At 41.9% G+C, this 14,971-nt stretch overlaps 1 protein-coding gene across 31 annotated transcripts in view; it reads left to right on the top strand.

Moving 5' to 3' along the window:
• celf2 (cugbp, Elav-like family member 2) overlaps window positions 1-14,971 on the top strand; it is a 235,233-nt gene that overhangs the window by 208,375 nt on the left and 11,887 nt on the right. For 11 of the 31 annotated variants that reach the window (XM_040035780.1, XM_040035761.1, XM_040035760.1 and 8 more), the window contains 3 exons: window positions 1,875-2,117; window positions 6,103-6,166; window positions 13,488-13,622. In XM_040035780.1, coding sequence (XP_039891714.1) covers window positions 1,875-2,117; window positions 6,103-6,166; window positions 13,488-13,622 — 442 coding nt within the window. The remainder of the gene's footprint in view (window positions 1-1,874; window positions 2,118-6,102; window positions 6,167-13,487; window positions 13,623-14,971) is intronic. The other 20 variants (XM_040035767.1, XM_040035768.1, XM_040035770.1 and 17 more) reach the window with 3 other exon arrangements.

The raw sequence follows: 14,971 nt of genomic DNA on the forward strand, positions 1-14,971 counted from the left end.
AAGTTTGGGCTGCTTGTTTGGGGTTGGCATGCCCTCAGCTTTTAGTATCTCACTCCTAGCATCGTGTTAGCATCAGAGGCTGACAGGTTTTCTTTTCAGGAATGCAAAATTGTGTCCAGAAAGGGTACAGATTATATGTTACTGTCGCATTCTTGTCCCTAAACTCAGTAAATTTAAAGTAAAGTGCATATTTTCACTCCCTAAATGTTGGGGATCGTTCTTCCTGTGCCCCGCACTAAATGATCTCAGACACCTGTTCAGCAAACACGCATGAAAAGGCCGGTTTGTCCGACAAACTCATTACTTCGGAACACCCGGTACTGCCAAATATAAATAAATGCAAATGGAAATCACGGTGTTATTTTTACCAAAGTGGTCCTGACTGAAGTGTGAATGCTAAAAGCTAGTTTTCATAGTACACGCTCTGATCCACAGTGAAGGAAGGAAGTGCAAACGCTCGCTCGCTTTCACTCTTGCACAAAATACCTGCACCGGCACACACAACCGTCATACAGCACATCTCCGCTCCAAAACGTGTGCAGCGCTATCTGCAAAGTAGGCAAATCCCTTCTCTCCCCCACCGAGTGCGGATCGAGCCTCAAACTAAATGTTTCAATCAAAAGGTTTTTATCCTCCTGTGGCAGATTGCCTTTGTTTTTGAACGGATTTGCCCCTAGTTAGGCTTTGATTGCGTTGTGTGAGTAATGGTGTGGTGTGATAGATTATGACTTGCCGTCTCAGCTTCGTTTCAGCCGGCACCGCAGCTTTCATCAGGAGCGTTGTGGGTTTTTGTCTCCTTCGTGTCATAGTTGTTAGCAAGCGTGTTGGACGTCTGATTTGTTACCCAACTTCAGTGTGCGTACACAATCATCTCTCTTGCACACACACATACACACACTGCCGCTGCTCTGAGGCGTAAGAATTCGAACAATTAGATGCCGTTCTAGTGACCGTTAAAATCTCTAAATCTTTCTCTTGCCCTCTCAACCTCTCTTCGTAGTCGCCCAAATCACTCTCTCTCTCTCTCTCTAGGTCTTTCCCCCCCTCTTTCACACATATTAACACACTCACACACAGACACACACAGATCAAGTCTGTCTTCATATGAGATGATGAAATAGTTGGAGAACTCGGGAAATCTGTTTCTGGTGATACCGTTTTGGACTCAGAGATAACTGAGCCCTTTTGGGGGAAAGAAGAAAGCCCACCGGCTTTAGACTCAAGTTTCCTGTGTGACTGTGTGTGCGTGTCCTGTGTCCCTGAGTGAGTGTGTGTGTGTGTGTGTGTGTGTGTGTGTGTGTGTGTGTGTGTGTGTGTGTGTGTGTGTGTGTGTGCGCAAGAGAGGACTTTTTAATTGAGAATATTTTCTTTCTTTGCTGAAGTTAAGTTTGTTAATACAAAGATGTTTGTGGATGATTTCAGGTGTGTATCATCACTGTAGACATGTGGCTTATTGCCTTTATTGTGTTCACTCAGTACAACAATTATTACAGGTGTGTTTGCAAGCAACAAAGTACCTGAACAATCCTTTGACTCCTTTTCTCTTTCTTCTCCCATTTCCTCTCCTGCCTGAACTCCTCTCCTCTTTCCTCACTTCTCCATTTCTGTTTTTCTCTTCCTCCCTTCTCTCTCATCTTGGCTCCTCTCTCATTTCCTTCCATCCTTTCATGTTCTTTTTTGTCTCCTTTCCTCTCATCTTTGGGGGCTTGTGGCCTTTCTATACTTCCCTTTCATCTTCTATCACTTCTTTATTTTTTATCTCACTTCCTTACTCTCTTCTTCCCTTCTCCCTTTCTTCATCCTTCTCGTTTTCCCTTTCTTCCTCTCTTTCCCTCCCCTTCTTTATGCTCCTCCTCATCCTCCCATCTCCGCAGGGCTGCTCATCTCCCATCGTGGTGAAGTTCGCCGACACACAGAAGGACAAGGAGCAGCGGCGTCTGCAGCAGCAGCTGGCGCAGCAGATGCAGCAGCTCAACAGTGCGACCACCTGGGGGAGCCTGACGGGCCTGGGCGGCCTCACCCCGCAGTATCTGGCTGTAAGGAGCGCCGCCGAGTCGCCCACCTCCATCACCTCCTCCACAACCCCTTACTGCAGCCCCGTGGCCAACTCAGCAGCAGTCAGTGCCCCCAAACAAGAACAATCTAACTCAAAAAAATCTATCCAACATAGGCCTGCCGTCTTCTCCTTCTTCACTTCTTCCTTTTGTTCTGTAATTCCTTTTTTAGAGCTGCCATTGTTCCTCTCCTTTATCTTACTCTTGGGAATGTTGCGCAGTGAGGAAATGGGGTCTCTGAATTAAGGTTGCCAGAAGACGATCTTTCATGTTCGATATCTGAAAAATGTTCACGCCAGATAAAAATGCAGGGATTCTTCATTTATGAAGTTCTCATTGCGATGGTGTTCACAGATCTGCATTCAGTATTAAATTGGAGGTGGAAAGCCAGAAAGTAGAAAAATCAATAGTTTAAAACAATTTAGTTGTTGAATTTTTGACAAATGATAGAAACATAATTATTGAAATCATAATTATATTTCATCAGGAATATTATTTAATTCATGTATAACTAAGTCAAGGGATTCTATTTATAGTTTATTGTTTGTGTAGGTTACGGCTGAAAAGTGACATTTTATCCTAAAGATTTAATTTTTGAGCCCGTTCTGGTCCTCAGGTCATCAAATATTACATTTAATTTAAAGGTGATACTCGTGTGACGCACTCGTCAAACCGCAATATTTTCACAATCCTAAGTGAACAGCTAGACCAGGGGTCAGCAACCTCTCACACCCAAAGAGCCATTTGGATGCGATTTCCACGCAAAAGAAAACACTGGGAGCCGCAAATACTTTTTGACATCTAAAATGAAGATAACACTGTATATATTGTTTTTTTACCTTTATGCTTTGTATGAACAACTAAGGTGTGTTGCTTAAATCCATGAAGTGCTACAGAGAAAATTACATTTTTTTTATGTAATTAACACATTTTGAACTCTTAAAGACATATGCTAAAAAATATAAAAAAATTGATATTTGCAATATTCTGCCTAAATATGTATTTTACCTGGTTAATGTGTGTGGTGGGGCGTGATCTGCAGCGCCGCTGCAGGGGAGGCGGACGCACCTGAGCGGCAATCGCGCCTCGCCGCCTTAACGTCTGTGCTGTTGTGTTGGTATATGTCGGGCTGTGCGCTTTAACACCGGCTGCATGCGTACAGCAACCGTGTGTGAAAAGTGGTCAATAAAGAGATGCTGAAAAGCGTGTTCATGGAAACATCGTCGGGTCTGCCGTGGTATGTTTACAAAGGGACTTCTGCTCCTGAACCTCTGCACGCAGCGTCTGCAAATCGGGGCTGTACGAAGTCACTTTCATCTTTACGCAGGACTGTAAGCTGTCATCTGTGAGGCGTGAGCGGTGTTTGTTTTTAACATAGTTCATGGTGGAGCTGCTGACATAATGTGGATCCAAAGATCCAGAATTGTCTTACCTGGGGTTGAAAGTCTCGATAAATGCACGGCGTTTTGGCGGGTATATCGGCTTCCGCAAGTGTGACGCTTATTTTGAGCAATCGAAAAAATAATAGAATATAATTTTATATTTATATTTCAATATCACAATAATCTTCCAATTTAGAACTACAAGTTAAAAAAGAACTAACATAAATAAAAAATAAAATCAGCTAATTACTTAAAAAAAATAATTTATTTTCCCAAACCACACGGAGCCGCACTAAAAGGACTAAAGAGCCGCAGGTTGCCGACCCCTGAGCTAGACGAAGCAAAAGTAAACAACTGCTAGCATCAGAGCTTCAAAATAGCCATCTAAATAATGCCCTTAGCTTACTTACCTTAGCCATTAATGTAGTAATCTACAAATTAATAATTAACCAGCTAGTAAAATAATAATAATAATAATTAGCATTTCACTATTTCTTAATGGTAAATAACTTTTACATCCTTTATTGATGTAATTTATTTTTTAGTTAACTAAAAAATTACAAATTAAATGCAATAGCAATGTAGCCTCAAAACTATATTAAGCAATTTTAAGCAAATGTGCGCTAATATTTATGATTATGCTATGATATGCACTGTATAACATAACATTCTAGCGGTTGACTGATCACACACTGTCTGATCTGAAGAATCAAGAATCAAACTTACTATTCCAGTGAAGTGCCATACATCAACTATAAGCACAAAAATAGCCTAGCTAACGTATGCCCTGGATATGCTGCGTAAATGTATAATGTGACTACCTAACCAACTTGTAAATCTTTAAAAGCTTCACATGTGCCAGATTATTACTTGAAAACTGAAAAATATTTTCGACCTGTCCTTTAGCTGTTCTTTTACAACTATGTAACCGTATCAGTAATTCCATCCAGCGTTTGCTCTTCCTGTCATACGGAAAGCAACTAGCGAACGCTCCGGACATGCTTGGTTATCTTTGTAGCTGCTAGCATCTCTTCCTCTTGTGCCGTCATTCCCTGTTTGTACTTTACAGTGTGTTTTTGCTTTAGGTAGCAAAGAAGAACTATTGTTTCCACCTTTAGTGGGAACAGTTTTCTTTGATATTTTACAAAGTATTGTGCTTTGAGGTCTGTCCTATTGTAGCTCCTTTTTAAATGCTAAATCATCATCAGAAGCTGACACCCTTCTCTCGCTCTTTTATGTAAATGCATGACATCTCTGTGCCGCTGATATCGAAACATATTACAATATTATGTGGAAAAGTATGTTACTAGGGTGTGAAGACTAACGAACACATTATTTAATTGTTTTGCCGACAGATGTGTTGAAGCTATATCCAGCGTGTAGATCATGTCTGTAGATAATCTGGCAAGTTGGGTAACGCGTATGTATTAAAATGATTCAAAATAAAGTTGAGGGTGACACAAATTATGGGATTTTCCAGAAGATAAACCAAAAAGTGAATGAATGGAGTGTTGGAGATAATCCTGAACAGATTTTTGCAACTTTTTGTGGATCTTGTTCCCCAAAATTTGTTAGCATGAATTACAAATTAGAGGTTTTCTGCTAATGATAATAATTATCCGTTTTCTATTTTCAAAAATAGTAGTCATTACTTTTAACTCCAAAAAGTATGAATCAAAAATGGTTAGTAGATAATTTCATGGATACAGAGGCGCTTGCCTGATGTCCTCTTTGAAAATTTATAATGTCTAAATTTTGTGGATTTAAACAGGTGTAAAAATAATACTGGAGGTTGGCGTGGAGCGTACTGGAATCGTCTGATGTCCAATTTAAAAACTGCTGCAGCAGAAGCTCAGCTGCTCAGCGTCTAAAATTGTTTAGACACTTTTGATTTTTTGATTGGGAAGTTTCTCATTTTATACTAGGGTTCAGAGACCCCTTTCTCCTCTTCTCCTTCCTCAATAGCTTTGGGGAGCTAACCCTTGACTCGTTGCTCTTTAGTTTCTAATTTAACAACCTAAACCGCCGTTAAAATACACTTCTTAAATGTCGGGGATTTGATTCCCATTTTGTTTGATCCTAGCTGCAATTTGCACCTCTCCTTTGAGCGAGGGTAAAACAGAGCTCAGACAAACATCTCTCCCTTACTGTATATCGATTTATTTGGAGCTAAAGGTGGGGCGTTGAGATAAAAATTGTTTTGCGAATTGAGTTCCCAGATTTTTCTGCGCTTTCAATCCCTTTTTCTCAGTCCTTTCAAAAGATTAAGCTCTATTCTGGGAAGGAAAAGAAAATATCACACAATAGAAACAAGATGTTAATTTGCTGTTAATTCAAGTCTTTGAAGGATGAGTTTTTGACAGCATCAGTATTCCACTTTTGTTTTGGAATCTAATTAGTCGGCTAGATTAGAGCTTTCATGCTCAACTTGTCTGAGAGAATCACGGTGGAACACAAACAGTGTTTGCTTAGAGGAGAGATCAAACTATATTAGCAGCTCATTTACTCATCGAGCACTGATGCAAAAACCACACTGCTAAACCGCTCATTACAAGTTTAGTTCTCACTGTTGCATAGTATAGACATGTATTCAGCTGTCGGTATCCACTGGCTCACTTTCTTCTCCTCTTTTCCCTTCTCCCCCTCGCCTCTCTTTCTTTCTCCAGTTGCTTCAGCAAGCAGCCTCCTCTGGTAACCTAGGAGCCTTCAGCGGGATCCAGCAGATGGCCGGTGAGTCAAAAATCAGTCGATAGACTCACAGATCTACCACGGCAGTGGACTCTTTGTTGCGCCTCTCTGTTTTTTTTTCCACAGACTTCTAAAACAGGACCAAAGAGCATAACAGATGAACTCGCGTGGTGGAGTTAAGAGAGATCTTTGCCCTGAAGATTTATTAACTGTTGCTAAGATTTGTCTTGATCTTTTAATGAGGCCAGACAAGAGTTGTGCCCTGGGCGTGTAACAGTAGCACTGAGGCTTTGTCGGGGATGGATGAATCACAGAAAGGAGGAAAGAGAAAGAAAAAGGAGCACAGAAAATGGTTAAAAGTGGGCACCTTTGGTGGATTTGTTGCACTGCAGGCTGGCGCCATCTACTGCTCTCTTCCTGTGGAGGGCCTCTGATCTATCATCTTCACTTCCATACTTTCTTTCATGAGTATCTGCAGGTTCAAAGCAAAGTTAAGCCTTTTGTTCACTCTAAAGGAATTGAGCTTAGGGAAGACACTACAAGGGAACAGGCTGAAATTTTTTACCTAGTAGATGTCGCTGCAAAACTTGGCTTCGTTTTGGAAAAATATTTTATGTATTACACATTTTCTGGTTTAAATATGAAAATGATTCATTATCTAAATATGTGCCAGCTTACATACTTTTTCCAACACTAGATAAAGCCAGGTTAAAAATGTACTCTTTAATTTAGTTACTGTCCAAAGGCTTTTTTTTTCTCCCAGCAGCAAGAAAAAAATACATTTTGGCATTTTTGGGAATAAAATCTTGTATAAATGAGGCTCCGAATCACATTTGAGTAAGAATTTCCATTAAAATATGCAGCATATAATCAGAAAATTTCATAGATGTAAGTGCTAGTGGATTTAATGTAAATTTGCATGATATATATTACAAATTATTGGCGACCTAGAGGATTTTAACAAGCCTGTATCACCATGAAACTTTCACAGCTGGTTACTTACATGTAGACAATTATTTCTGTGTCTGAACTTTACTGAAAAATTATTTTTAAATGTATAAATTAAATATTACATGCCTAAATATGTGCTGACTTGCATACTTTTCTTGAATAGAAATTCAAATATTGAATAGTTCACCGTAAGTCAAATATTTAAACAGAAGTGATTCTGTCAAAATAAAATTTTTATCACTTCATAAAACACAAAACACTCAGTCAGAGAAGGTCAATCTTTTTAATGATTCTTAGCAATAAAACCTCAGTAATACTTGGCTGTGAATGTTGGATCCTAGTATTTATGGGGAGAAATGTAAACTTATATTATTAACTTACATTAACACAAATATTTTCCATGTTGCAACCAGTCTGACATTTGTATGTTTATGTTTTTATGCAAATCAGGCATTTACTCATATAAATATGTGCTTGTTTGCATTTTTTTTCTCAAAACAGAAATTTGAACAGTGCATGAAGTGGAAATACCTTGAACGGCAAATGTCTTTTACTCCCAACAGACAGAAAAAAGTACATTTTTGGCATGTTTTTGAGTAAAATGCTCTATAAATGAGGCCCTGAATGACCTATAAGCAGCATAGCATAATTAAACTTCCTCAATAGCTTCCTTACATTAACACAAATATTTTCCATGTTGCAAGCATTCTGAAATTTTATGTTTAAATCTGCAAATTAGGCAATTATCTACCTAAATATGCGCTAATTTCTCCAGACCAGAAAACCGAACTTCAGATAAAACCTGGAAATCTGCTAGAAATAATCAAACATTTTGATTTTATTGGATGCTCTAAAAATCAGGCTCTGAATGACACATGAACTAACTCCTTAGAACTATAGTTAGAAATAAAATTGGGAGGTTTGTATGTAACTAAAGTAGATGTTAGGCTTAAAGTATGTAAAACTATAATTTTTAATATTTTAGTGTTATTATTTTTAGTATTTACAGGGAGAAATTTTCATTATCAGGAAATTTCCCCAGGTGCTGACTTACATTTGGACAGTTACATGCACATGAGGCATTATCTCATTAAATATGCACTAATCTGCATAATCCTTCAATAGACAAAGCGTAGTCAAATAACAGCCAGTGAAGGTTTTCCAACACGTGAAGACAGGAAATGAAGCGGTATGGGACAGTAATTCTCCTAAGTGAAGCTGCAGCAATAAAAAATGCATATTGTATTAACCCAGTTCTGTATTAATCTAAGCCTTGAGCTCGACAAGAAGCTCTGCTATTAAATGTTGAACAAGATAAAATCTCTGTATTTAAGAAATATAATTTTTAGAGCTTTAAAATTTGGGTTATTTAAGACTTTCAGGCACTCGTGGATACTCATCATCTCAACTTTCTTCTCTCTTTCCATTAAACTCGTCTCCTCTTTCTTGCTTTTTTATTTTAAGCCTCCTTTTTGCAGATTCTCCCCCACCTCCCACCCTCCTCACTCACAGTTTCTTCATCTCCCCTTTACGCCTCCCTCCAGCCTTCGCACTCCGACTGTTCTGCCCTCCTTTGGTTCGCTTTCTTCGCGAGGTGTCAGCTTTTAATTGTATGTTGTTTAGCGCGCATAAAGAAACTGCCAAAGGATCCGAGCGTGATAAGACTTTTTTAAAGTGGCGAGCCCCGTCTTGTCTCCTCTCGTGTTCTGTCACGTTCCCCTGAGTTGCAGTGCCTCGCAGTTTCCCCGCAGCTGTTTAAAATTTTCTGCCGTTGGGCTCAAACATACATTTTCCTTTCGAATATACACTCACGCTGACAAACAGGCTTTAGGATTTGGAGCGGCGAGTGAGTAACGGTGTCTGAATCTGGAGATCTGTTGGTCCTCCATCTGCGATGCGGAGCGCGAGAAGGGAGAGGGAGCGAGTATTAGTGATTGGCAGGAGATGTGAGACAGCTGAATGACATCTGGTCCCAGTCTTTAACACGAGGAGCTGCAGAGCTGAGAGGCTTCAATTACACCAATGAGCATTCAATTAGATGCAGCCAACGGCAGCCTGGTGCAGGCCGGCGCTGCCATACAAGCTGCAGGGAGCGCACACGCACACACGTGCATCCCTGCACACATATGTACTCACACACTCGCGAACCATCTGGCCGGCCCTGAAACCCCGGCCCCAATGTGGAAAATAGAATGAATTTGTCTCATACGATCTCTCTTTCTTTGTCTCCGCTTTATTCCTCTCTAGCCCAGTTATTTTTTATCTCTTGGCCTGCTCCTTTTCTCTCATAACTGCCTTGAAAATAAATGCTTGTTCAATGAGGGTGACTGTCTTCGACAAATGCAAGTAAGAATGGGTGTAGAAAAGAAAAAAAAAGGCAGAAAAGAGGTTGCAATGAGTGCAAAAGATAGAGACAAAAGGGAGCTGCTGGAATTGTCTTTGTCATTGACTGAGGGAAAGAAAAGAAAGGCTGGAAAAATGGACCAGGAAAAGGGTTGGTGGGAAATGAGGTACTTAAAAGCTAAAAATGTAGACGAGGGAGGAAAAGGCCAGTACGAAAATTGGGAAGTAGGGAAAAGGAAGATAAGAAATGGGCAAGTAGGGAAAGATAGATGAAGGGGTCAGGATATAGGAAAGAAGGGAGAGCAATGAAGCAGAGAAGGGAAAGGAAAATGTAAAGCAAGAATAGGGAGGAAATTAAAAAGCAAGGAAAGTAGGAAATGAAAGGGAGGAAAAGAAGAGGGAATAAAAGGAAAAAATGTGGAAAAGATGAGGAAACGAAAGAATAAGAAAATGAAAGTTAAAGAAGCAGAAACATACATAAGAACCAAAGTAGAGAAGAAGAAAGTAAATCAAGGGCAGAAAAAGGAAAATGACAATGATGGAAAGATGAGGAAAGAAAAAAGTGGAAAGGAAAGGAGGAAACAAACGAAGGTGGGGGGGAAAAGCACAGCGAAGGTAAAAGTGAAGTGATTCTCTACAATGACCATTTATTAGCATTGTAAACACACTCGAGCGTGTTTGTGGATCTCTGCCTCACACATAGAGAAGGAGGAGGTCTGCAAAATAAAAACATACTTTCGATTATAATAAAGAGGTATGAATGAGAGCTCTTGTAAACAGCCTTCCCTCTGTGTTACCTGCTCCGTGGAGTCAGAAATGAGATCTAGCAGCAGCGCTGAAACCACATATCTCCTCGCTCATGTGGCGCATTGTCTGCCTTATCTGGAAAAACAACACTGTTTGAATTAGGCTGGAGCGTGCGTTTCATGGGATGCGATAGAAAGAGCGGCGGCGGTTTTTATCCCCACCTTTGCGCAGAAGTAGAAATCCATTTCGGGTTGTGATGTACGACGGAAAATTGGAGAAAATCGCTTCGCAAACGAGATTGGTTTTGGCTTCGGTGTAAGTAAGTGCAGATGAGTGGGGGAAAAACTCACATGCGTGCAGAGGCACACTCGCGCGCTTGGTGTCTTTAGCTTTGTTTGCACACACACAACACACACACTTCCTGCTGCAGCACCTCGATATCTGTCGTCATTGGCTGCGTTCAATTTGACTGTCTGGATATCTTTGTAGAACCTCTAAGCATTCACCACGGTGTCAAACAAGATGGATTTTCTTCATGGTGTCTTGTTCGTGTGTGTCTTATTTGTATCCGTGTGCAAGAGTGTGTGTGTGCGTGTAATCTCATGGTACGGTATATACACGCAAACTGTATATACGACGCATACACCTCACATTGACAGTGTCCACCCTTTTAACACGAGGCAGAGGAAGCATCTCTGTGGTAAGACCTTTACTTTCTGCTCTGATGACTGTTTGCTTTCGGAGGTTTTGTACTCACACACACTCGCACTAACACACACACACACACGCGCGCGTATTTGTGGAGTGAGGTGAAAGGTTGAGTTGTGCTCACAGACAGTGTTTTATAGCCTCTGCTTCGCCATCATTTAGGCGTTGGCACATAGACATTAATTATGCTTAAGTACAGGCCGTATGCTTAATGCCAGAAAGAAGATTAACAATGAGGAGAGTTCAGCCTTCAGGGGTCCCTGAAATAGAGGGTGACTGCTGAAAGGAAGAGGGCTTTAATATTTAGTTTAAAGGGGAAGGCTTCAATCATTTGGCATCACATAGGGGCCAGCCGTAGACTGCATAATGTCCAGGTACTCTAAACAGTCATTGTTTGTAATAGCCAGCAGGGGGTGACTCATCTAGTAAAGTCTAATGGAAACTTACTTCTCATTCGATTTATGATCTCAGTAAATACTTTCCGCTGGAATTTATGGCCTCAATCAGTAGTTTTAACGCCACAGTCACATTAGGGAAAATAGGGGTTGCATGACCAAAATTATTGGGACAGTATGTCATGAACTTGAAGTTTTATTGCCTCTGAAATGGTGGCTTCAAAGAAGCGGACCAAGCCTTGGCAGCACTCGCAGCCAGGTGCCATCCTCCAAGCGACTTTGGTGCATCAGGACGGCGATAAAGCAGAAACAAGACGGACTCTGTCTGCTTTGAATTAGGTCGAGTTGACAATTAAAATTGCAATCTTGCCACTTGCATTCAGAGAAAGTCACATTAACTACTGAACCTTGGAGTTGTGAAACAGAAATGGTTCCAGAAATAGTGACGTAGTTGCTCAAGGACGGTGATTCAACTGCGCGATGACGTAGGCGCTCAGTAACCTTACAAAGAGTCCACTACTGCAAAAAATATATATATTTTGCAGGCAAGTTGCACAGACTGACTCAGATTGATTGCAACGCGTTGACGATCGGCTATATTACATGACAGTTATTTCCACACCTTTAAAGTGAATGCAGTCAGTTCAATCAGACCATGATCATTTGGAGACCAGTTACCTCCCACCAGAGGGTGAGGATGTTGCACATCTGGGCAACCAGTTGATTCCAACAACTGCTTGAACTCGGTCACCAAATTCCCACATTTTCCGTAGCCGCAGTGAGTTTGCGGTCCTCATTTTTCCCTCTAGTGTGACTGAGCCGTAAGTCAAATTTAATAAAACACGATGATAATTTTCTCAATTCTGGTCCCACTCTTAGTTACAGTGAATATAAAATAAAGCAGGGGCTTCTTTTCATTGACAGTATAAGCATAAGAGTATAAGCAACGTGTCTCCTCTTGTTTTCTACTTCTTAACCCTCCTGAGACCCTCACACATCCTCACACGGGGTCATTATATTTATGCTTTTCTATAAATTCGAAGTGTTTTGTACCTTGTGACAATGATGAATTTATAATGTACCATAAACCCACTGTCCCCATGCAAGGTTGTACTTTTTAAATATTATTTGAAAGACGATGGTCCACCTAATCCCAAATAGCTCGGAAAAATTAAAAATAGGTCCCAACAAGAGCTCCAGCCTCAGGAGGATGATGGGACTTCATCCAGATTTTTATATTTGAAGTCTCTGAGCCCAGCTGATATGAATACACCCATATGTTTAATCTTTCTTTGGCCCTTAACTCAATTCAGTGTCATGTTTACTAATTTACTTAAAAACTGAACTTTTAGCTTTTAAGGATTCATTGACTCTCACATTAAGTGCCTATTTTGGTAGTTTAAATGGTATTTTGGCAATTTGCTGGTGCAAAAATAGTTTTGTGTTCTGTTTTTTGCATAAACGTAAGAGTTTTATGGGCTTTTTCCACATCTGCACCTTGATACCTGCAAACTATCAAACAAACTGGTACAGGTTGACATCAGTCAACAAGGCCGATATAGGCCAGTTCCAATGTGTGGTGCCCTTTAGTTTCCTCCTCTGAACTACAATATCATAAAAGCTCCCATCATTACCCTGTGATATAGATGTGATGGTCTTTGTTGAGCTGGCAGACATTTATTTATAGAAGCATGAGTTAGCTGAGCAGACTCGGAGCTCTTGTTGAATCTAAAGTGGTATAATTGGCTAAAAAGCCCATATAAGCACTGTAGGAAGGTTAGTTTCCTCCTGCATTGTCTGAGCCCTCTCCGCTGAGCTTTAATGCTTCTTGAATATAAAAAAATATATAACATTAACTAAATCGCTGAGATGATTTCTTCCTCCGGAGCAGCTCCGCCTCAGAGAAACGCGCCAAACCTAAAACACTGCAACAGCTGCTTTTTACTGATTCAGACACTTTGGGGACTTATTAGCAAAATCAGCTTCTGTAGTGTTTGCCTGCACACGCTACAGATTCTTCACAAAGACCTCAAATAAAGAGCATTTCAAGGTTTACATGTGCAGGATATCCACACACTCCACTGCTGTACACCTCCGGACGCCCAGCAGCTAACGTGTGTTCAGTGCTGTCCTCTGGTACGCTGTCCCGGTCCAGCCAGGCGACCCAGCCACGCCTCAGCCCCAGGTTTGACACCACCCTCTCTGGCTCCTCTCTCCAGGTATGAGTGCTCTGCAGTTGCAGAACCTGGCCACTTTAGCGGCGGCAGCGGCGGCGGCCCAAAACTCAGCCAGCCCCTCCACCGCAAACCCCCTGTCCTCCAACGCCGCCTCCCTGGGAGCGTTGGCCAGCCCAGGTAACGCCACAGCCACTCAGGTTGGGGGGTCCAGCGCCGGGGGAGGGTGGAGGGCCCGACGCCTGCCTGCGTCCTTCGCTCTCCATCGTTACCATTGCCACTGTTGTCGTCCCACGATCCCCGCCGCATCATCACCGACACCATTACTGCCGAAACATCCTCATTGTTTGGATCCCCGTCAGTGTTGTTGACCTTCTTTCTGGCACATTCCCATGGTGTGTGTATGTGTGTGTGTCCACCTTCATATCAAGACAGACACCATGCTGTGTTACTCACCCGCTGCCTGCCTGCCTCACCTCCCTCACCATGTCGCCCCACAGCCATGCCATCCTGTGATACACATGCGCTGTCCATGGTGCGCGCGCATGTATGTGCGTTTTCGTGCTTAAGTGTTCCCGTCAGGTTTAGACCTATGTGTGTTTCTTCCGTCCTATTTTTGGTCGATTTCTTTGTTCATGCCTCACCTCACCAGCTCTGGAGACATTGTAGAAACTTTTTAGAGCAGCAGACTGGTTTTCTTTCCCAGCGGACGGCGTTTGTTTGTGTTGTTTCTGTGTTCATAGCTGTGGGTTTTAAAAACCTCCTGAACCCGGCTAAGGTTAAATATCATCACCTTCAGACTCCCCCCTCCTACCTCTTCTTCCCAAAGTGCCTCATCATTCTCACTCGCGCTGCCCCTCCTCCTCTCCTCTCCTTGTGTTCCTTCTCGTTGCCCTCGTCTATTCCTGCTGCCCCGCTTTTGACAAGCTCCCTGTTTCTGCTCCGTCATCCTCCCCTCTCATGTCGGCTCGGCCTCGCTCCAGCAGCCGTGGTTTTGCTGTCTCTTTTGGTGCGCACTCCCAACAGAGCATGAATATGAAAAACTACCCCCCTCCTCCCATACACACACATTCCCCCCCCCCCCCGTCTTCTCCCTCCTTAACACTTGCGCCTCTTCATCCCACTTCCTGCCTTCACCGAGCTGATCTGCGCTTGGCGTGAACGCCCGTTCTCGTCTCGTTCTCGCCATACTTTTCACCTTCTCTCTTTTATTCCCGCCTGTGTCTCCCTCCTTCTTCTTCTTCTTCTTCTTCTCTCTCTCTGAATGTCAGTCCAACCTTGAATAGTACGCACTCAGGCTGAGCCGCTCTTTGTGAATGAGTGGCGGCATATACTGCATGAAACTGAAAACGTCACGCCAGTTTTGATAAATATAGACAGTTCTGCATGGAGACAGGCCGTGTGCTGACATTACGCTTCCTTTTACCGCAACATTTCTTAACGTGTTCAGCCGCAGTCCTGCTTTGTTGGCATCGCTTTCATGAAAACAAGGGTAAATTAATACTTTTTTAAAAAATTGTTTTTGTTTT

This window comes from Simochromis diagramma, unplaced genomic scaffold, assembly GCF_900408965.1.
Source record: "Simochromis diagramma unplaced genomic scaffold, fSimDia1.1 OVJJ01000816.1, whole genome shotgun sequence".
Classification (NCBI taxonomy): Eukaryota; Metazoa; Chordata; class Actinopteri; order Cichliformes; family Cichlidae; genus Simochromis; species Simochromis diagramma.